We start from the raw sequence: 22,950 nt of genomic DNA, 5'->3' as shown, positions 1-22,950 counted from the left end.
CTGCACTGGATTCGTTACCTCTTAATTATTTTCGTTCAAATTATTTGTTTTCTTTGGTTTTCATGTACTACCTTTTTCTGCTTTTAGTTTTTCTCCATGCAACAATATATGATTTACTATTATTATTTTTTTTGGTTTTTTGGTCTGATTGTTAAGAAGTATTATTTGATTAATCAAACTAATTAAGGTTAATTTTTCATTTGTTTCATAGCCTAATATGAAAAAGTTAAGTTATCCATTTACTTTCTTATTGGGGTAAAGAGTTATGAGTTTAGTTTTCCCTTGAATTACAATACTCTGAGTTTCTATTAAGTCAGATTTCTCTAAACGATTATCTAAGAGATAGATTGCCAAAAAATTGTCACTCTTTAGTTGTTCTCTTTACACAAATAGTCATTTACGATCGATACCTTAAACATAAGAGGCCTAATTAAATTTGTTAAATTTTAACTTGTGTATGTCTGACACGTATTTAAAACAAAAAAAAAAAAAATTAGTGGTACTGTATATGGATCATGTGCACGGAAGAAAGAATTTTGGTGTGGAATGGTATATATTAGTAATAATCTTTTCTTTTAAAGTAGTTCATACTCCTAATCGAATGGCAATTTTATCAGCGTTTTATTTTTCATCATGTGCAGTATGCACACAAGAAGATGCAAATGCTAAAGAGGGCAATGAATGAGATAAAAACTATTAATGATAAATCTGGTTACAGATCTAATCCATAATAGTGATCACCCCACTTGTAATTAATTTGTTTAAAGAGGAATAATTAGTGAAAAGTATAATGAGTATATATATTCAGCTTTAACAAAAAATAATGAGTATATTTCCGAAGAAATGAAGGGTTTGTAATCTTCTTTCGATGGATTACTGGATTAGTATAACAATAGCATCTCGTTTGTATATTATATAAATTTCGACGGATTAAGAATGATTGAGCACTGTCTTCCACCCACATAGCTTAACCAATTAGAACTTGTTGCTGTTTTGATCTAATTAGTTTTTTTTTTCAACATTTCTGAATCACGTTTGTTGAGATTTTGATCTATATTGATATAATTGTTTTTAGGTCGCCAACGAAGTAGAACTAAATCTGAAAATAAACTAGTAGAAATTACTGAAATAATGTTGTTTTATGTTATTAAATGATTATATTAGTGTACATCACGATTCACGAGAGACTTTATAATTAACATCCACATGAAGTGCTTCTGATAATTGAAATTTTACCTTTTTGTGTCGAAGCACAAGCATATATAGAAAGTTAAAGAGACGAAATAAATCAGTAGAAAAAATAAATCAGTAGATCTAATAACTTGCTATACAAGTCTCTCTAAACCTAATAACTATAACTCGATCTACGTACGTACCTGCAAATACTAAACTAAGGGGAAGTTTTCATATCCCATTAAAACCATTTTACATTCATATCTAAACCTGAAAGCCATTATCGATTCAAAAACTCTACTTATATGGATTAGAGTCTCGTGTTTGGAAGAGTTGCGTTTAGAATTCGAATCTTAGCATATAATATTCAGCAAAAGAGGTGAGAATTAATGGATAGAGACACGTGACATGAAGCAGGTGTGTGAGCTCCACAAGTGCATTCATATATCGTATTAGAACTTAATAATAAACGAATGGAACGGTAATATTATAATTAATAAAATTAGTAACGATTGTAATAACATGAAACAGTTGAAACGCCAAAGAAACAAGAAACAATACAGTATATATATTTGGCTAGAGCACTTATAAATAAATAAAAAAAGAAGAAAAAAAAAACTCAATCGATTTGCAAATGAGCATACGAAATTTATTATTGACCACGCAATTCGAAACTATCTCAGTTGTAATCTTTTAACTGGATAAAACCTTCACCTTAGGTTTAATGTTTTGTTGGTTTGCTAGCAGAAAAAAATCTCACTCTTTTCAACTAAAGCTACAAAAAAATTATCAATGAAAAATCTCATTTCTTAGTTAAAATTTACCATGTTAAACATTCACTGTATGTCTATATCCAATCCGAAAAAGAAAAAAAAAAGACCAGAAATTTGTATATATTACTAATCTTGTTAGTTTGCTAGCAAAAAAAAAATCACTAATCTTTGTACCTATAGCTTGTTAGTATAACTTAGAAAGATAGAAACCGTACAAATCATAAAGCATAATTTTTCTCCTTGTTGTTGTTTACTAAATTCTAAATATATTTTTATTTTTAAATATGAATTTGAACTTTAATTAAATCTGAAGAAAGAAAAAAGAAAAAAGCAAAAAAAATAAATAAAAGAGGCTCCAGGTTTGATGGGGAGAAGAAACAGAGCTGGCAACAGCTATTCACTGATAGATCACTCTCCTCTGTCCCGCACTCTTCTCTTTCTCTCTTTTGTTTCTTTCTTTTCGACAGCTTTCATTTTTGTTCTTCCATTTCTCTTTTTTTTTCTTTCAAAATTTGAAAATATTACATTCAATATAGATATAAATGCATATGCTGAGTTTGAAAAATAAAATGTATATATATTCAAATAATAACTTGTGTATTCAAATTAATTATATGTTTCATAGTCACTATTAGCACACAACTTACCTTCTTAACAGCAATAACAACAGTTATGTAAATTAGAAATTATTTTTAAACTTGTTTATTGTCATGTTACTGTTATCTATTTATAATTTCTAGTAACAGTATTGCCATTTTTGCTTTTTGCTGATTACTCTACTACATTTTTTTTATATATGTCAAATCACATTACTTAGATAGAGTTTTATTACTCTACATGAGATTAGTAAAGGGAAAGTATTCATCAACTCCGAAAGACAATTTATGTCTTTTTCTTCATTAATTTGTGGTTTAAGGATCCAAAATCTACAAAATTATAAACTCATCAGTAGAAGAAATTAATCAATTAATGCTTAAAAAAGAAAAAAAAAAGATTTTTTTTTTGAAAAAACAACTGTAGTTGGCTTCCCAATACTCTGCTTCACCCTCTATATATACCTCTGAAACCCAATCTCACATCACAACTCCTCGAACAAACAAAAAATACAAAAAACTCCTTTTTTCTTCCACTATTACTAAAATAAACCCCATAACTCCAAGCCCCCCTCAAATGGGTCGAACCTTGAACCTCACCGTCTTGATGACCGTTCTTGTTCTCACAATGGCCGGAAATGTGTACTCCGGTAACTTCAACGACGAGTTTGACTTGACTTGGGGTGAACACAGAGGCAAAATCTTCAGTGGAGGGAAAATGTTGTCACTTTCACTAGACCGGGTTTCCGGGTCGGGTTTTAAATCCAAGAAGGAATATTTGTTCGGAAGAATCGATATGCAGCTCAAACTCGTCGCCGGTAACTCCGCCGGAGCCGTCACTGCCTACTACGTAAGCTTCTTCACACTCTAAAACACACAAAAAGACAAACTTTTTTGGTGTTTTCTTAACAAAGATTAATGTTAAAATGTTGCAGTTGTCTTCGAAAGGACCAACACACGACGAGATAGATTTTGAGTTTCTTGGCAACGAGACAGGGAAGCCTTATGTTCTTCACACTAATGTCTTTGCACAAGGAAAAGGAAACAGAGAGCAACAGTTTTATCTCTGGTTCGACCCAACCAAGAACTTCCACACTTATTCTCTTGTCTAGAGACCTCAACATATCATGTAACTAAATCCAAAACCCATCTTAAAAATCAACACTTTTAGCGTTTTCGTTGTTTGTCTCTAACATTTGTGTCTGTCTCCTTTTGTTTGCAGATTCATGGTGGATAATGTACCAATCAGAGTATTCAACAATGCATAGCAGCTTGGTGTTCCGTTTCCAAAGAAGCAGCCAATGAGGATATACTCGAGTTTATGGAATGCTGATGATTGGGCTACAAGAGGTGGTTTGGTTAAGACTGATTGGTCCAAGGCTCCTTTCACAGCTTACTACAGAGGCTTTAACGCTGCGGCTTGTACAGTGTCTTCAGGGTCATCTTTCTGTGATCCTAAGTTTAAGAGCTCGTTAACTAATGGTGAGTCTAAGGTGGTGGCTAATGAGCTTAATGCCTATGGGAGAAGAAGATTGAGATGGGTTCAAAAGTATTTCATGATTTATGATTATTGCTCTGATCTTAAAAGGTTTCCTCGAGGATTCCCACCAGAGTGTAAGAGGTCTAGAGTCTAAAAACCAATGATTCTCTCTCTTGTTGTTTAGTGCAAATTCTCTCTCTTTTATTTTTAATAAATTGATTTCTTCATTAGATTTGCTTTGCTTATTCCAATGCATATTCATTCTACGGGTCAATAAATGTGTCACGAGACTCACGGATAGTGTACTAAACAGATTATATAACAGCATCTCCAATAGATACTTTATAACTTCAAATATAAGGTTTTATATCCTCCAAGAGATACCTTAAAACCTCAAATTTTGAGTTATTGAGCAGTGACACCTTATATTTGAGGTATCACTGTTCAATACCTCAAATTTGAGGTGTCATTTTTTTTATTTGTATTTCAGTCCTTTCAGTTATATGTTTTAAAATTAATCATAATAACTTTTGTTTTTCTCCTAATGTAATATTTTATTAATATTTCTTCATTTTTATTTTTATAAATAAATTATATATATACATATAAAATTTTTAAAAATAATTTAAAATAAAAATAATTTAAAATAAAAATAATAATGACAAATAGTAAAATAATACATAACATTAAAAAAAAAATACATAACAACAATATTACATAAAGCAAATTTCATATAAACTAAAATAACACAAAAAATAAACTGACATGAACATATAAATATTACACAAATAAAAATACTACAACAAAACTAATATTCAGGTAAATTAGATTCTGAACCTCCAAGATCGCCAAAAAATTGTCCATACAAATTTGGTGCAACTGAAGGTGGGGGTTGTTGTTGTTGTTGTTGTTCTTGAGTTCTTTTTTGAAGATTCTTACTTGTTCGGATCGAAGAAACTCACGAGTATTACTATTAGCAATAGAGTCCAAAACTGTTAGTAATATTTTATTTTCTTCTCGCATTTTTTTTTAAGGCTAATTTCTTTGCTTGATTTTGCATTCGCAATTGAGCCATCTCATAATATTTATCCCCTCTTGATGCACTTTCTTTCAAGAATCAAGGATTTCTTCATTTGATGAAACTAAAGTACTAATATTCTATTAAAGTTGTATTAATTAATATTACCTATAATATTTTTAATATGTATTTTTATAGTTATTTATCAAAGTTTTATGATATAAGTTAATTAATTATAAATAGTAAAGACTAAAGTGTAAAGTATAATATTTTTAAGATATCATTTTAAGGTTTATCATTCGAGAGCATCACCCTCAAACCTCAAATATAAAATTTCTCACACTTTAAAAATACAGTGTCTCTTAGAGATGCTCTAAAAAAAATTCAAATTCTTGGTAGACCGAAACAAACAATAATCAAGTATGTATGAACACTAATACAAATATAAGTTTCCATATATAACAATCCAAATTAAAAGGCATAAATATCACAGGCAAACATGTGGGATTAAGTAACACAATTAGCACCCAATGTTGTTTTTATCTGCAGCTTGGTAAGAGAGATCACAGGAATTTGCTTTTATAGTCTTGCGTATGTACATTGAAGTAAAAAGCAGATAATAAATAAGATCACATGGATTATATGTATAACGGCAATTTGAACTATGCTTTCTCTTTTAGCGTAAGAGGGACAAATGAAAGAGACAGCTAATACCTTTCACTTTTCAAGTTAGATAACATGAAACTGGATCATCTGTAGACATGTGACATATTACAAAAAGGTTCCTACTTGCACTTGCTTCAGGGTGATGATCTATGGATCAAATTTGTTAGGTTCGGATGCTTTTAGGATTGTCTTCTCGTGGACGTAGTGAGCGAATTTCACTCTTGCTCGTTGTTCGTTCTGGAGACAAACATAGAGAGTGAGAATCATGTGTTTTAATAGCCTCAACTAGATGTTGTCTTAACATAAAGCAGAATGATTTTCAAAAAGACAATAGATTATGAATAACTCACGGGGATTCTGCAGTGAACTTGAAGGTCTTCGTTCATCTGGTGAAGGCGGCTTTTTGCAAGCTCTGCAGCCTCAGAAGCTCTCTTTGTAGCTTCTCCAGCCTGTTAAAAAGAACATGATTCAGATTCAAATGTGTACGTCTGCACATTTGTAAAGCAGAACACTTTAAGTTTCCAAATTAACAGTTGCACGAACTTATCGACCATCTATCACAACTTGTGTCAACAGGCCAAATAACAGTGCAGTTGAGCATATTTCACCCAATAAACTGATAAACCAAAGACATTGCTCTGACTCTACCACTAAAAAGACTGTTATGAAGTTTGTTCTATACATACCTGACTTTTGTAGGAACCATTGTGATCTGGTGAATCATATTTCTCCAACACATCCCTGAGGCGAGATATTTCTTCAATTAGATCCAAAACCATTACTTCAGTATCTTGTAACTGATTTCTTGAGAACTCGAATGCTCTTTCTGCGTTTAGTCGAAAGGAGGAGCAGTTCAAACAAGAGCATATCCCTCTACATCCTCTTATACTTCTTTTCAGAATCCCTTTTGATGGAGAAATGGAAGGAGGAGTTCCCGAAACAACTGAAGGATCAAGCGGTTCAGCAGTTAAATTCGAACTATTTTCCTCTAGTTGCTCTGCACTGTCTTTAGCTTCTGTTTCCTCTACATCACTTATGTTTACTTCGCCCACATCGATAACTGTGTTGGTCAATGCAGATGTAGCAACCTCAACTGAACTTGTTGAACCAACAAGAGGAGATGATAAAGGCACCTCAGAGCCCAAAACGTTGCCAGGAGTTCCCAAGTTTTTTTCAGTGTCTGGGATGACATGCTTAACTTGTGTTTCTTGTTCCTTGTCAGTATCAGACATTTCTGGAGATTCAGATACATCAGGAGGAAGAGGCTCTTCGATTTCGTTAGAGCATATATCTGATTCTCTAGCAACATCTGATGTCACCTTTTCCTCTGCCCCTTCATTGTCAGAGACTGACATCGATGATGGAGTAGTCTCTTCTGAGTTCTCTTTTTGATCTGTATGATTAACTGTTTCAGGCACGCCTAGAAAAATCATCAAAGATAAAGTACCATCAGTATACTCAGTCTGTGAATTTTTCTCACTTCAATCAAACTGTATCAATACATCACTATGACCAACGCTGGATATAAGCAACTTAGAGTTCTATTGGACTAGAAAGAGGCTTACAAGGATAATCTTCTTGAATATCTCTGAGATATGGAAGCATTCTTCTGTAATTAACGGAACCCTGGTGTTCTAAATAACTTACGCCTAGAGCATACTATTTCATGCCAAAAAGAATCTCATATTAGACAGACGGAAAGAAAAGCAATATAGGAGCCTGAAATGAAAGAATCTTTGAAATGAGATACAACAAGGAAGCTTCTTCATGGATCGAAAGTCTTACAGATTTCTTGTTGGGGCTGGACGCAAGAACCTTCTTCAAAGGGCTGGTGTTTCTACAAAAGCTTCCGGCTGAATGCTTATCAAATACTCTGTCCACGGATTGCGAAACCTGTTTGGTGGATTCAGGGAGAGGACACTTGGCTGTCATCAATTCACCTACTTCCTCCTTTGGATCCTCAGTAGCAGCAGTTTTAGTCTCCACAGTTTCTTTGTTACAAGAGAAATCTACATTTGGAGGATTCTGGATAAGAGATTTCTCAGGTTTTGAACAATGGCTCGATGATTTTACATCTGCAGAGACAAATTTGGGAATTAGGCATGTCAAATTCCAGCTTCCTCATGTGAAACTCAGTTTAAATTTCATCTTATAAATACAGAAGCAAAGAAATACCATCTGAAGCTTGCATCAAGTATGGAAGCAGTCTCTTGTAGCTGAAGGATCCAGGGTTCTTGAATATCTTAGCTCGAGTACATGAATGAAGAACCTGTAGGAACGAGAAGCAAGCTAAACAACCACAGTAACACAAATGTATCAAATTTTAAGAAAGCCACAAGAACGCATACCGATTTGCTGCAGAGAACAGCACCACTTTTCTTCACTGCTTGTCCATTGATCTCTTCACAGATACGCTCTGCTTCATTCACCATAGAGAAAGGTCCACTGCTTAACAATTCAGTATCAGGTGGCGTCGTTTGTAGAAATTCTTCTGCTTCGACTTTGGTTCCTTCTTCCACAACTGTTTCACCAGCAAGAAAACAATCATCGGACCCAGATAATTTCTCAAAAGCGTAATCTATTTCTACATTGTTCACCACATCCTCTAGACACATTTCTCAAAAACCCATATCAAAGCTTTTATATTTTTCGCCTAAGCCAAATCTGCAGAGTCAAGATCAAGGAACTTACTGTTCGAGTCGTTTTGCTCCTTGGTTAGATTTTCCCCTTTGTTGGTTTTTAATTCCGAGTCGATGGAGATCGAGCTCGGAGAGAAGACGCGTCTGAGACGCAGATCCTTGATGGTGACTCGAGGATACGTGCGAATGATTTTGGAATCGATTTTCCCGATGAGAGATGGCGATTGATTTACACGAAATCCGTTTCCGATGGGTGCGATTCGGCTTGAGCGGTCTCTTTGGTGCTGTGATTTCATTGTTGTGAGGATCTCGCTAGCTGAAGAAGACGAGAATCGCATCCTTTTTCGAGAGATCTGGTTTGATTCCGGCATGGTTTAACCTTCTTCGTCGACAAAGAGAGAGAGAGAGAGAGAGAGAGAGAGAGAGAGAGAGAGAGAGAGAGAGAGAGAGAGAGAGAGAGAGAGAGGAGAGAGAAGAGGTAAGAGAAGATGTTTTAACTTTTTTCTTTATTATTTTATTTCGCGGGAAGAAACTTAAGTGGCTTTATCTTGTGTGGCGGGAAACTAGTTGGCGGGAATGGGGTGTGAAGCTGAAGCCTGGTTATTTTTTGCGGGAAGGAGTACAAAAGGCCTAGAGAAAACTATTGATCTGGGCCCATAAAGCCCATTACGAATATAGGCTTCCTATATCTTTCCCTTTTTAAGTAATTGGAATATCTGTCTCCGTTACACTATTATTTAGAATCAAAACCGGATTGGTCAGTGGGTTCAACTATTATCTGAAGCATGATATGTTTAATCTGTTTTATTTCGCACCGGTTAACTGTTAAAACCATTTGAACCAGTTCTGTCACACTACAAACAAAATATTTGGTTGCTTTTGTCTCTTTCAAATCTCTCATTAATGTATATATATCAATATAGTTTATTGAATTAATAATTTCTTTTTTTTTAAATTGTATCAGTCATGGCAAGACATATGTTACCAGAGTCTCCTGGAATTATCTAAGTTTTTCAAATTAAAACATTTGTCATGTTTTCTAATAGAAAATAAAAACTAATTGTCATCTTTGCTCGTTAATTACTCTCAATTAAGATTTGATTCTTTTTAGTATATGAGATTTGATTTCTTATTTTGTTTTTGTTATATAGTTAATATTAGTATGTACATTGATAATGATTTTACATACTACTTTCGTTGAATTAGGTCGATTACGAACGGTGGATCACCAACCTGACCCAATTCAATATCCCATTTAATTATAAAACGCAGTAGTGTTGCTGAGATGTGGTTCTAATGTCCAAAATCTCTTAGAACAATAATCCAATATCTCCTCTGGATAAAAACAGCTCTTGTAAACTCTTATCAAATCAATGAATAAACGCAATACTTTAAAACAGTCGACAAAACAATAACTAATTTTGGGGTCGGGCACTCAGAAAAGAGAAAAAGGTTCTTACCGGACAGACACAAGAACAGACTGTCACATGCAGTGCTGATTATAACCAATTTTCTTACGTCCACATATATATAAAAGCAGATAATGCAACCTATATATATTCATGCAAATACAACGCCACTGCATAATCTCTAATGTACACATGACAATGATCACAAGATTATCGATAGACATGGATTTAGAACCAATTCTTTTTATTTTTCTTCCAAATCCAGCAGCGCCGCCAAGATTCGTAAAGAATGATTTAGTCACAGCTCATTGATGTTTTAAATAAATATGAAAACATACAGCTCATCTTTGCTTTTATGCTCACATTTATCCACTTTATTATAACCATATATGTACAACATCATACGGTATTATATAAACCCTATCTACAACGATACACCGAAATTTCAGTGTATGTGTGTAATGCAATAGAAAGTATTATAGCTGAACATTGATAATTTGAATGGAGGACAAATAGTTCATAAACTTAAAAAAAAAATAACACTACCGTCAAGTTTTGTTATCAGTTCTGAAGTTTTCAGGTTTTTTTGGCTTTTGAACAAAAAAAGAGGTGATACTGTACCAGGTGTATAAATTTGTTGTTATTATAAAATTTGGAAAACTACAAATTTTTCAATATTTGAGAAAATTAATTGAGTATTGTTACATATATTTTATAAAATGCAGGCAATAATTAACGGTATGGACTTAAAACCTATAATAGTACATATATGATTGAATTGCAAATGTTATAGAGCAAATGTCACCAAATTCTTATCATTTTTGGTTGGTTTTTTGTCATCTTTTATTAGTTTTCTAGGGATGTATCTGAATTCAGTGTAACATTATTTAAAAGATTATTATAAGAATAAAGCTGTATGTATTCCAACTAAATGTTATTTTCGAACCACAACAAATTTATATATATATAGTAACGAATTGAATTTTATAGCAAAATCGTTTGTATTTTGTCTTATGATTTAAATTTAAATACTGAATTACAGAGAACATTTTTCAGTCAATAATATATTGTATTAACAATATAGATTAGCTAGGTCGGTTGTATGCCAAAATCTAATTGAATTCCAGTTACATTTATCATATTCAATTAATATTTTTATAAATTTGGTCAAAAGAGCCATTCTTTACAAATGTTTTGAGAGTATTTTAAAGATTTAGAAGTCATTGACTCTTATTTTCTATTAAACATGTTACCAAGTTCTATTCGTCTTCTATTCGAATAACTAGGAGTATTAAAGTAAAATATGAGTCAATCATACAGATGTTTGTTGACAAAAACTATAAACTAGGTGTTGAGATATAAACATTAACTAGAGGCTTAGAGCATATAATCATAGTGAGTTTTGTACATACAAAAAAAAAAATCGTAGTGAGTAAATATTTAAGGTAGCTCCCTGTACGTATGTGCTTATGACATGACTAAGAAAGCATACTCTAAATGTTAATTCAAATATAGCAAGTATTAAACTTACAATTGTATATATTAGGTAAAAGATGAGCTAATATTTTTCTAACTATTATTGTGGTTCAAATTGCACAATTGAAATCTACTAGGTTTCATAATTAATGATGTCTTAACAATATCTTTTTGGTTTAGAAATAATAACTTGTATTCATATATATACTAATTATCAGTTGTTTATACGAAAATATATTTGCATATTTCTTTAACAGGTGTGCATCCAAATAAAGCATCTTTTATTTGGAATATCAAAATACATTATGACTAAAACATTTTCCGTTTATGGAAATGCTTGAGGCAGAGCTTCGAATCATGGGGGAAAGAAACAAACTCTGCAGCAAGTAGCCATCGGCCGCCAATAGGTACCGGGTTCGACGCTCATTAAGTCATTTCAATACATAAATAAACTCTATTATTGCCTCCTTAAAATGTGCCTCAAATTTGTTAATTACCCGACCAAACTACCAAACACAAATTATGAATTCCATTAATCTCCATTATTACAACCACCCGCCTCAATAATTATCTCAGTCAATTTACTTTCTTTATTATTACACCGAATTTATTACAAACGGAATCCCGTTATTTATTAATTATTGTCTCTTAGCTTATAGAATCTCTCTAAATATACACACAGTTTCGCTATGGAAATTTTTATTACATACTAAAAACAACGCGTATTTTCTGTTTTTTTTTTTTTTTAAATTGCCCCACAATCAAATAATTATTCGAAAAATAATGGAGAAGGTAACGGAACGGGACGGAACAGAATTGAGAAATTGTTAGGTTTATAATAGTAATGATCTGTTGAATGAGTTATGACACCTCACTCTTCGCTTGCTTCCATTCATCTCTCTCCTTCCTCTCTCTCTCTCTCTCTCTCTCTCCACCACCATCAACAGAAAATTTACCAAACCCTAACTTCTTCTTCTTCTTCTTCCTCCATCTCCTCCTCTCTACGCGCCGCGCGTGTTCTCTAAGCCATGGAGGCTCCTACGCCTCATCTCCTCCTCTTCCTCCTCTTCACCTTCTCTCTCCTCACCGCATCCGTAGCCGACGACGGAGCAGCAATGCTCGCTTTAGCTAAATCGTTTCGTCCTCCGCCGTCAGATTGGTCAGCCGCCGATTACTGCAAGTGGAGCGGCGTGCGATGCACCTCCGGTCGCGTCACATCGATCAGCCTCGCTGATAAATCTCTCTCAGGCGGTTTAGCACCCGAGATCTCGACTCTCTCCGAGCTCAAATCAATCGCTCTTCAGCGTAACAAGCTCTCCGGCAAAATCCCGTCCTTCGCTAAGCTCTCGTCTCTTCAAGAGATCTACATCGACGAGAATCTCTTCGTCGGAGTTGAGCCCGGAGCTTTCGCCGGACTCACAAGCCTCCAGATCTTGAGTCTGAGCGATAACGCGAACCTCAGTTCATGGAGTTTCCCTTCGGAGCTCAAGGATTCGTCTTCTCTCACCACAATCTACCTCGACAACACGCAAATCTCCGGCGTCTTGCCTGACATTTTCGATTCCTTCGCTTCTCTACAGAATCTCCGCCTCTCTTACAACAACATCACCGGGCCGTTGCCTCCGTCTCTGGCGAAATCTTCGATTCAGAATCTCTGGATCAACAATCAGCACACCGGGTCGGGTTTGTCAGGGACGATCGAAGTTCTCTCCGGTATGACGTCGCTGTCTCAAGCTTGGCTTCAGAAGAATCAGTTCGTCGGACCAATCCCGGATCTCTCGAAAAGCGAGAATCTCTTCGATCTCCAGCTCCGAGATAATCAGTTAACCGGAATTGTATCCCCTTCGCTCTTCTCACTCGGAAGCCTCAAGAACATTTCTCTTGACAACAACAAGTTCCAAGGCCCTCTTCCTTCGTTTCCTCCAGAGGTTGAGAAAGTATCATTGGAGCATAACGATTTCTGCACTACCAAACCGGGACAAAGCTGTAGTCCTCAGGTGATGATGCTTTTAGCGGTGGCCGGAGGTTTGGGATATCCGTCGATGTTGGCTGAGTCTTGGCAAGGAGACGATGCTTGTAGCGGATGGGCTTATGTAACCTGCGAAGGTGGGAAGAATGTGGTGACTCTGAATCTCGGGAAGCATGGATTCGCCGGGTTTATATCTCCGGCGATTGCGAATCTCACTTCTCTCAAGAGCATTTACCTTAATGACAACAACTTAACTGGCCCTATCCCTAAAGAGTTGACATTTATGTCTAGCTTGCAGTTAATCGACGTCTCAAACAACAATCTCACCGGCGAGATACCTAATTTTGCTCCTTCAGTGAAGTTTAATCACAAGCCAGGTAACGTTTTGCTTGGAACTAAAGCTGGAGATGGTTCTGCTCCTGGAACCGGTTCTAAAGCCGATGGTAGTCCTGGTGGGTCTTCTGGTGGTAGTGGTGGTGGTAAAGCTCCTGTGATTGTTGGTGTGATCGTCGCGGTTCTTGTTTTCATTGCCATTCTTGGATTTGTGATTTACAAGTTTGTGATGAAGAAGAAGTACGGGAAGTTTAGAAGGACGGATCCTGAGAAGGCCGCGAAGATTATGGTTAGCGATGCTGCATCTAATGGTAATGGAGGCGGATATGCTAATGGAAGTGGAGGCAATAACTTCAATGCGTTGAACAGTCCTAGTAGTGGTGACAATAGTGATCGTTTCCTTCTTGAAGCTGGAAGCGTTACCATTCCAATGGAGGTTCTTCGTCAAGTTACGAACAATTTCAGCGAGGATAACATATTGGGAAGAGGCGGTTTCGGTGTTGTGTACGCCGGAGAGTTGCACGACGGAACAAAAACCGCGGTTAAAAGGATGGAGTGTTCAGCGATGGGGAACAAAGGAATGAGCGAGTTTCAAGCCGAGATAGCTGTGCTCACTAAGGTCAGGCATAGACATTTGGTTGCTCTGTTGGGTTACTGCGTGAACGGGAACGAGAGGCTGCTCGTCTACGAGTACATGCCACAGGGAAATCTTGGACAGCATTTGTTTGAGTGGGGTGAGCTTGGATACTCTCCCCTGACTTGGAAACAGAGAGTGAGCATCGCTCTAGACGTGGCACGAGGTGTGGAATATCTCCATAGCTTAGCTCAGCAAAGCTTCATCCACAGAGATTTGAAACCCTCTAATATTCTTCTTGGAGACGACATGAGGGCAAAGGTTGCTGATTTCGGATTGGTGAAGAACGCACCTGATGGGAAATACTCTGTTGAGACGAGATTAGCAGGCACATTCGGTTATCTAGCACCAGAATACGCTGGTAAGTTGATTTTTCCTATGCCTTGGTCTTAAGATACATTGCTTAGTTAAGTTGATATTTGATGTGTTGTATGTAATATGTGGTTGCAGCTACTGGAAGAGTAACGACGAAAGTGGATGTGTACGCATTTGGAGTGGTTCTTATGGAAATGATCACTGGAAGAAAAGCATTAGACGACTCATTACCAGACGAGAGATCTCATCTAGTCACATGGTTCAGGAGAATCCTAATCAACAAAGACAACATCCCAAAGGCTTTGGACCAGACCTTAGAGCCAGACGAGGAAACACTTGAGAGCATACACAGAGTTGCTGAGCTAGCGGGTCACTGCACGGCACGTGAGCCTCAACAGAGACCAGACATGGGTCACGCGGTGAACGTGCTTGGACCACTGGTAGAGAAGTGGAAACCGTCGTGTCAAGAAGAAGAAGAGAGTTTCGGGATCGATGTGAACAACATGAGTTTACCTCAAGCGTTACAAAGATGGCAACTAAACGAAGGAACATCATCGACGTCAATGTTCCATGGAGACTTCTCTTACTCTCAGACACAGTCTAGTATTCCTCCAAAGTCTTCTGGTTTTCCTAACACGTTCGATTCAACTGATGGTCGGTGACACTTAAACTCTGTTTTTTCAAGTCGATGTTACTACGTTTTGTTCCTTTTGGCTCTTTTTCTTGTTATGATATGATGATTATATTTTTATATATTGTAAGCACATATATGCTGTATTTGCGTCTGACCACTTGAGCTTTTGCATTTGTTCATTCTTTTTAAGGGAAAATTGTATTACGTTAGCTTGTTTTTGGGAGAAAGAAAAACAAAGAAGAAAATTTGAGAACTACAAGTATGTTATATGACTTAGAATCTTCTTAGCATATGTTAACACATCTTCTTGTCATTTTGAAAGAAAACAAATTTTGCCGCGTGAAATGGATATGACTTTAAAAATGTAAACGTCTCAATCATGTGATGAGTTTTACAGGCTGTGTTTAATTGTGGAGAGCTCAATAGAAAGCCAAAGACTTGTTTGCCACCTTTCACGGCTCAAATTTTTGGATATTATTAGGGCGGTTGTTTTGTTGATAAGCTTGAGTCACACATCTCTTATTTTGATATACAAAAATGTCTAGTAACTTATTTGGATTTCTAATTGAAAATTAGCGAATTGTTAAGAATTTCTCCAACAAGATATAAAAGGAAATTAGGCAGATTAATACTATAAATAAAGCACTTTAGGAAATCGAATTTAACTCCCAATATTGTAACGATGTCGAATTTGCCTAAAGAGAGTTTAACAACGAGACGAATCTTTTAAGAAATATTTTTGGTTGGGAAAGTATTAAAAAATAAATTCTTGGGAAAGGAGAGAAAATATCGGGCTGGAAATTTGAATTGGAAACAACAGCTACAAGTCTACAACTTTAGGTGAAAGCATATGGGTGATGAAGAAAGAATGTCCAAAAGTCAGATCCAACCTCATTTAAAAAGAAAGAAAATTGTATAAAGATGCATGTTACTATGTTCCCATAATCTTTTCATCTTTTTTTTTTCAAAGGAATAAAGTGGAGTTGATGTTTATTTTTTATTCTTTTAAATTTATGTTGTATACTTTTTTTTTCATAACTGATTTTTACTTCTTCATTCATGTGAAAAATTGACCAATTTCTGAAAAATTCCTGCGGTTATTCAGAACATCACAGAATAACTTTCTCTTTACAAGCATGGCAGTGACACATTCTATGCAACGTGCGGTGCAAAACATTTTATAATATTTTTCCGTATGGAGTAAATTTGTAAGAGAAGGTCACAAAATTAAATTGCAGAACAGCTAAAAGAGTGAGATGAAAAAGTTGTAAATGTGTAAAATCATTCTTAACCAAAAAAAAGTCTAAGAAATGGACATCTGATTTCTTTAATAAATAGACAAAAAGGTCCAACCAAGAAAAGGCAAAAAACCTTTTTGGTCTGTTCTAAATATCTTTAGGAACCAATTAAAATGTGCATTGATCACTTGGTCTCTTGACTTTATTCTCTTTAGTTTTTTTTTTTTTTTATAAAGGTGTTACGAAGCACGATAGATAAGTCATAATATTTGGAAACGCGTCATGAAAAAGACCAAACTACCCTTTTCTGACACCCAAATAAAAATTATCGTGCTTTATAGTTGGGACTTGGGAGTCCTAATTTATCGTCTATGCTAATGGCTAATGCATGACATCACAATAGATTCTCTTTTGAATGTGGTCGGAATCAACTTTTTAACTTTGGTCCCCTAATTAATTGCAAAATTAAATTGTCTTTATTATACTATACTAACCACAATTCCTCTTTAGAGAAATGTTGATAGTGAAATTTGTAGCATAAGATACGTTTAGGGACCAAATAGAAAGGTGCTTATTATTAGACCTTCCATAGCCACATTAGAAGATAGTGAAGCCCAATAAAGCCTTGTGGATTAAGACGTCTACTTTTATTTATGCTCCACTATCAAAAAAGTCTACATAATAAAGTTTTTGTTAAAGACCAAAATTCTCCTCAATGAAACTCTACACATTATGAAACACAATTCCTCACTACTCACTGTTCTTATTGTCATTGTGGAAACAGTAGACAGGAGCCTGCCATTTCTCGTCTTCTAAGACAGCTCCAACTTCAAATGTCATCACATGAGCTTCTCTACCTGCAATTACTTTTCAATATTTGGTTAATGTGACTGAGATAACATCTTAAGCAAGACTTAATTATGTAAGTCAATAGAATTATGGTCTAGTATTATCCATCACTTCTTCACCTGTATAGAAGATCCATTGAACAGGTCTCTTGCTTACAACATCCTCATAATACCACAAGAAGTCAACCTTCTCCCACACGTTGCAGAGAAACCCATTCACATGTCGTTGACCCAAATACTTTGCTCCATCTAGCCAATTTGGTCTCAGGATTCCAACCTTGATTGAGTTAAACCAAAATCCAAAACTAGTCTCAGCAACTTTACTATAAAACTGTTCTGTTTCTCAAACCATTATAAACATCTACAAAATACATGATCATTTCTTATGTTGAACTTAAGCCTAGACAAATACTTGAGCGTATCATGAAAACGATGCTGTGGAACCGTATGCTTCCATAATAAACACAACAAATCTTAGGACAACTTCTCCAAGGTTTCTTGAGTGGTAATTCAGTTTAGCAACAGAGCCACAAAACTATACAGTGTATCAAAATCTAATCTGACTATTAATTAGAGTATTAGCGAGTAGAATGAAATGTAATTAAGAACCGGTTATCTCAAGACTAAACCGGATCACTTTACGATTGATAAATAACATAATCTTCGTTCATTTCATTATATTCTTCGATTGTTCTTGTTCACTAACACTGAAAATGTCCCAAAATTGTTGTTCTTGCTTCAAATGTAAGTGATTTTGCTACTTCTCTAGCTCAATTATACTAAAATATTCTCCTCTAAATCAACACAATTAAGGTCATAAAGAAACATAGATATAACCTAACAAGAAATTAAGAGGATATATACACTGACCTCGAAGTGAACGGTACGGCAAGTTCTTGAAGCGTCGAGGGTATAGTAGAAAGAGGTGCCATTGTTCCATTCAAGGTCGTAGGTGAGTTTACCAAGCTGCTTCTGAATGATATTAAAGTTACGGTCATTGACCCAATCGTACCAGAGGTCCACTATCTCTAGAGACCCAGATTTGTTCATCAACATCAACGCGTGGAACTGCTCCGGCCATGGTGCCGGAACCGGCTCATCGGCGACGGAGAATTGAACGCCGGCGGAGAAGACGAGGAAGAGAACGATGAGGGAAAGGATTGGTATGGATACCATGTCGATTGGGTAAGGCCACATGAAGATGATAACTCAACAGTTATGTATAATTCAGATATTTTCCATGGTGGAATATCTTATTAAATATTTTTGGAATTTCTCTTTGAACATTTTCCATGAACTACATGAAAAATAAAAGTGTGTAATTTTTTTTTTAAAAGCCTTTTCCTTTTTTTTCTGTTAGCTGTATTTTATTATTTTTTTATTCTTGCTTATCACTTATATTTGAATGTTGAATACATCCCAGATAAGATAGAAAAAACTGTTTGCATCGCAGATACTTTTTACCAGTGATATGTATATATATGTTGATTGATCGGTGATTACAAAATCAATTTTCTTCTTACTACACAAAATCGGTATTTAATTACAAAATCAGCATCCATATACTACATGCATGTTTAATAGTTTTTGATGTAGTGTATCCTAATAAACTTAGACTATGCGCTAAATTTTTTCTTTTTTGGTATCATGGTAAATTTGAAATTATTAACTCGATTGTGAAACTGATTTTGATTTAATAAGAAAAAATAGTTCTTATTGATTCTAGTTTCAATATTCATTTAATAAGAAAAAGTATCAGAAGAAAACCATTGTTGCGTTTTGTCATATTTGAATCTATCATAATAATCATATGTAAGGCAATTGTTTTTTTAAAGATGTATCATATCCTAATAATAATAAATAATACTTAAATATATAAATGTGTTCAAGAGAAACACATTCTATTATTTTGTATGGATTTGTTTCACATTTGGACTGAACAAAAACTGCACAAAGGAGTAAACTACACAGACAACTTTATGATCAAACCTGGTGAGGAGCAAAAGAAAATTGGAAGGGATTTCAAGCCCCTATCCATGAAGAAGATGTTTATATCTACATTTAACATGCCCATTTAGTTTTTATTCAGTTCTCTTATACCAAGTATATAATTACAATTTACCTCAGTTGATATATTTGAACTATGTATATTCAACAAACAATCATATTTCACACAAATCGTATGGATAATATAAACATTTATGAAAAAAAAAAATTAAAGTAGGCAAATAGATAAATTGTATCTGCTATTATAATAAAATAATAATAATTAGGGCAATTGCTCTCATAGTAAGGTAATAACTACAAATATCAATGCGTCTTCATAGAGAAACTCATTATGATATTGTATGGATTTGTTTCACATTTGATTTCAATATAATAGAAAGCAAAAATCTCATAAACATATTCACTACAATCACAAAATCTTAGGATTAAAAGAAAACTTATAAACCAACTATTGAAATAACGAAAGTGAGAAATTTAAAAGAAAAAAAAACACAAAAAGCATTGAACAAATTTAGAAACGTTAATCTATAAAACTAGGATTCTCAATTCTTCTTCTTGTTTTTCCTACATATTGAACTAGTCATCACTCATCTTACAACTTCACTTAATTTTCCAAATAGAGAGAAAAACTGCAAAGGAGAAGATTTTCCAAGACACATATGAGAAAAACAAAATCGATTGGATCACACTAAATCAAAGAAAATCTCACCAGACAAATTCTTCTTAAATAGAGTCAAAATTAAGTGAGTCGAGCTAGTAAGAAACAATTGCAGTTGTATCTTGAGATTCCGAACATCATTAAACTGTAATACTACAAAGTGTTTCTAATTGAAGAAAGAGAATTTGTCTAGACTATGCAAATCTTCTTCTTTATTTCAATATATTGCTATTGTATTGTAGTCTATTGTTTAATTATATGATGTAATATCTCTTTACAATTATTGAGTTTAATCTTGTTGTAGATATAGTGTTTCTACAGTTTAATTCTGAAATTTGTTTATGTTTATTGCACTGCCATCTACTGATATTTTGTGAACAGTTTGTTATAAGAACATAAATTTTGATTTGCAAGTTATCTCCGATCAATTTCCAATCCATTTCAAGTAGCTTTGTTGGTTTGATATTTCTTGTTTAGTCAACCAATAAAAAAAAACATACAAGTTATTTTGTTTAATCGTGAATTTAAGAAAAATGAATTTTTAATGTGATTTTGCGATTTACTTGGTTCAAATCTTTTTTTTATTGCTTAAAATTTGGTTCAAATCTATCATGTTAAGCTCTGCCTTCGGTTAGTGTTGGTTTCTTTTCAACAACGATCTGGAAAAAATAAATCTACTTGGTCTAACGTTTGTTAATTTTTTTTAAAAAAAAAAATCGGAATAAATTAAGTAAACTACATATTACTCAGCACTGGGAAAATACACATCATTCCGTTGTATAAAAGTATAGCCATATTTCTTCCTTTAATTCATGTAAAAATCACTTTTCTTGATTAGCAATAAAATATTCAACATTCACTTAAAAACAATTAGCATTACATCTACGGATTTTGACTGAATAATTTGACAAAGCGTTTTTGGTTTCCTTTGAACCAGCCAACCAACCAGTCTTCTTTAATCCTTATACTCTTTTTTTTTTTTTTGTTTGAACATCTTTAATCCTTATACTTAACTAAAAACAAAAACCCAAACAAGAAGAAAAAGAAAAACACCAAAGAACTGTGAGAGTTCAAGAAACAAATCAATAGTTGATAAAAAGCTTTTCTTGCATGAATGATTATATCTAATCCTTAAAAACACAATCTCTTAATCTCCTCTTAAATACCCTCCAACAAGTCTCTTCTGCTTCATCTCAAAATCCACTCACCACTCTCCTCCCAACAACATTTTTCTCCAATGGCTTCTTTTGCTCTGTTCCTCTTCACTCTCCTTGTCCTTTCAAGTAAGTCTCATTGGCACTTAACACATCATGATTCAATAATCAAAGACACATTCACTTACCCTAATCTTCTCTTCTTTTTACAGGTTCATGTTGCTATGCAATTGGGAACAACAAAACATTGTTATCACTTGCAAGCAGGATTGGTATCAACTATGGAAGATTAGGCAACAATCTCCCTTCTCCTTACCAATCAATCAACCTAATCAAATCCCTTAAAGCCGGTCACGTCAAGCTCTACGACGCCGATCCAGAAACCCTAAAACTCCTCTCTCAGACCAATCTCTACGTCACAATCATGGTCCCTAACAACCAAATCATTTCAGTTGGCTCCGATAAAGCCGCAGCAGACAACTGGGTCAACACTAACGTCCTTCCTTATCACCCACAAACAAGAATCCGGTTTGTCCTCGTCGGAAACGAAATCCTCAGCTACAGTTCCGATCAAGACAAGCAAATCTGGTCGAATCTTGTCCCAGCGATGCGCAAGATCGTGAACTCTCTTAGAGCAAGAGGGATTCACAACATCAAAGTCGGGACACCTCTCGCCATGGACGTTCTCCGGTCGAGTTTTCCTCCGTCGAGTGGTACATTCCGGGAAGAAATCACCGCTCCGGTGATCTCGCCGTTGCTCAAGTTTCTCAACGGGACAAACTCTTTCTTCTTCCTCGATGTTTACCCTTACTTCCCTTGGTCCACTGATCCGGTTAACAATCATTTGGATTACGCTCTCTTCGAATCGAATTCAACTTATACCGATCCTCAATCCGGTTTGGTTTACACTAATCTTCTAGACCAGATGCTCGATTCGGTTATCTTCGCGATGACCAAGCTCGGTTATCCAAACATCCGGCTCGCGATTTCCGAAACCGGGTGGCCTAATGCCGGAGATATCGACGAAACCGGAGCCAATGTTCCCAACGCGGCGACGTATAACCGGAATTTGATTAAGAAGATGACTGCTAACCCGCCGCTCGGTACACCAGCTAGACGCGGTTCGCCTATACCGACGTTTTTGTTTTCATTGTTCAATGAAAACCAGAAACCCGGTTCGGGAACCGAGAGGCATTGGGGGATTTTGAACCCGGACGGTACACGAATCTACGAAATCGATTTCAGCGGGACGAGACAGGTTAACAGTTTCGGTTCGATGCCTAAACCGAGTAACAATGTTCCGTTCAAAGGGAATGTTTGGTGTGTGGTGGTCGAAGGAGCCAGCGAGGCTGAGTTAGGGCAAGCGCTTGAGTTTGCTTGCGGAAGAAGCAACGTTACATGTGCAGCTTTGGCGCCGGGAAGAGAGTGTTACGCGCCGGTTTCGGTTACTTGGCACGCAAGCTATGCATTTAGCTCGTATTGGGCTCAGTTCAGGAACCAAAGCTCTCGTTGCTACTTCAATGGCTTGGCGCGTGAGACAACGACCAACCCTGGTGAGTTTTTTTTTTTTATTAGTTGTCTCACAAGAAAACTATATGCAAATTGTGGTTTGTTTAAGGAATGAGTTAAATACTTTTTTATGAACATTTTTTTAGGAAATGAGCGTTGCAAGTTCCCTAGCGTTTCCCTGTGAGATCCTGCCTCAAGACTCAGGCGTGTGGAAGAAGGATTAAAAAGAAGATCAAGCTGAAACTCATTTGTATTAAGTCAAAATTATTATAATGCTTGATAATTATTGATTTCCTTTTTATTCCAAGTTTTTACTCCTTTGTTTCACTTTGCTGAGAGATTCTTAAGAAAGATCAAATAACCAGTTAAAATTTTTAAGCGACTATTAAATCCTGTTTCATGCCTCATCTATCCAGTAATATAT

General features: G+C 35.3%; 5 protein-coding genes across 5 annotated transcripts; 3 read left to right on the top strand and 2 right to left on the bottom strand.

The window, feature by feature from the left end:
* The first annotated feature begins 3,032 nt into the window (after positions 1-3,032).
* LOC18013894 (probable xyloglucan endotransglucosylase/hydrolase protein 16) lies at positions 3,033-4,173 on the top strand. The gene is given in 3 exon segments (XM_024153811.1): positions 3,033-3,389; positions 3,475-3,668; positions 3,762-4,173. Coding segments are annotated over 3 exon segments (879 nt in total). The 5' UTR covers positions 3,033-3,116.
* Positions 4,174-5,632: 1,459 nt separating this feature from the next.
* LOC18013893 lies at positions 5,633-8,713 on the bottom strand. The gene is made up of 8 exons (XM_024153802.1): positions 8,395-8,713; positions 8,052-8,224; positions 7,879-7,972; positions 7,489-7,778; positions 7,269-7,362; positions 6,390-7,096; positions 6,054-6,152; positions 5,633-5,940 (listed from the first exon to the last, which is right to left on the bottom strand). The coding sequence occupies exons 1-8, from the start codon at positions 8,711-8,713 to the stop codon at positions 5,851-5,853; spliced, it is 1,866 nt and encodes a 621-aa protein (XP_024009570.1). The 3' UTR covers positions 5,633-5,850.
* A 3,542-nt stretch (positions 8,714-12,255) lies between these two features.
* On the top strand, positions 12,256-15,269 carry LOC18013892 (receptor-like kinase TMK4). Its single transcript, XM_006418778.2, has 2 exons — positions 12,256-14,524; positions 14,614-15,269. Exons 1-2 carry the CDS (start codon positions 12,256-12,258, stop codon positions 15,138-15,140), a joined length of 2,796 nt encoding a protein of 931 aa, XP_006418841.1. The 3' UTR covers positions 15,141-15,269.
* A 1,679-nt stretch (positions 15,270-16,948) lies between these two features.
* Positions 16,949-18,420, bottom strand: LOC18013812 (uncharacterized protein At4g14100). The gene is made up of 3 exons (XM_006418777.2): positions 18,069-18,420; positions 17,319-17,475; positions 16,949-17,207 (listed from the first exon to the last, which is right to left on the bottom strand). The coding sequence occupies exons 1-3, from the start codon at positions 18,393-18,395 to the stop codon at positions 17,101-17,103; spliced, it is 591 nt and encodes a 196-aa protein (XP_006418840.2). The 5' UTR covers positions 18,396-18,420; the 3' UTR covers positions 16,949-17,100.
* A 2,626-nt stretch (positions 18,421-21,046) lies between these two features.
* On the top strand, positions 21,047-22,710 carry LOC18013811 (probable glucan endo-1,3-beta-glucosidase A6). Its single transcript, XM_006418776.2, has 3 exons — positions 21,047-21,146; positions 21,230-22,570; positions 22,673-22,710. The coding sequence occupies exons 1-3, from the start codon at positions 21,101-21,103 to the stop codon at positions 22,708-22,710; spliced, it is 1,425 nt and encodes a 474-aa protein (XP_006418839.1). The 5' UTR covers positions 21,047-21,100.
* The last annotated feature ends 240 nt before the right edge of the window (positions 22,711-22,950 follow it).

This window comes from Eutrema salsugineum, unplaced genomic scaffold (genome assembly GCF_000478725.1).
Source record: "Eutrema salsugineum unplaced genomic scaffold, Eutsalg1_0 scaffold_4, whole genome shotgun sequence".
In the NCBI taxonomy this organism is placed as follows: domain Eukaryota; kingdom Viridiplantae; phylum Streptophyta; class Magnoliopsida; order Brassicales; family Brassicaceae; genus Eutrema; species Eutrema salsugineum.
This window is presented reverse-complemented; position numbering and strand designations above follow the sequence as displayed.

Coding starts and splice junctions, on each gene's coding strand:
- LOC18013893 (XM_024153802.1), bottom strand. CDS start 8,713: ATGCCGGAATCAAACCAGATCTCTCGAAAAAGGATGCGATTCTCGTCT. Junction 8,225..8,394: donor GGAGCAAAACGACTCGAACA/GTAAGTTCCTTG, acceptor CTGGTGAAACAG/TTGTGGAAGAAGGAACCAAA. Junction 7,097..7,268: donor TATTCAAGAAGATTATCCTT/GTAAGCCTCTTT, acceptor TTAATCATACAG/ATCAAAAAGAGAACTCAGAA.
- LOC18013812 (XM_006418777.2), bottom strand. CDS start 18,395: ATGTGGCCTTACCCAATCGACATGGTATCCATACCAATCCTTTCCCTC. Junction 17,476..18,068: donor GCCGTACCGTTCACTTCGAG/GTCAGTGTATAT, acceptor AACTCAATCAAG/GTTGGAATCCTGAGACCAAA. Junction 17,208..17,318: donor TCAATGGATCTTCTATACAG/GTGAAGAAGTGA, acceptor AAGTAATTGCAG/GTAGAGAAGCTCATGTGATG.
- LOC18013892 (XM_006418778.2), top strand. CDS start 12,256: ATGGAGGCTCCTACGCCTCATCTCCTCCTCTTCCTCCTCTTCACCTTC. Junction 14,525..14,613: donor TCTAGCACCAGAATACGCTG/GTAAGTTGATTT, acceptor ATGTGGTTGCAG/CTACTGGAAGAGTAACGACG.
- LOC18013811 (XM_006418776.2), top strand. CDS start 21,101: ATGGCTTCTTTTGCTCTGTTCCTCTTCACTCTCCTTGTCCTTTCAA. Junction 21,147..21,229: donor CACTCTCCTTGTCCTTTCAA/GTAAGTCTCATT, acceptor TTCTTTTTACAG/GTTCATGTTGCTATGCAATT. Junction 22,571..22,672: donor TGAGACAACGACCAACCCTG/GTGAGTTTTTTT, acceptor ACATTTTTTTAG/GAAATGAGCGTTGCAAGTTC.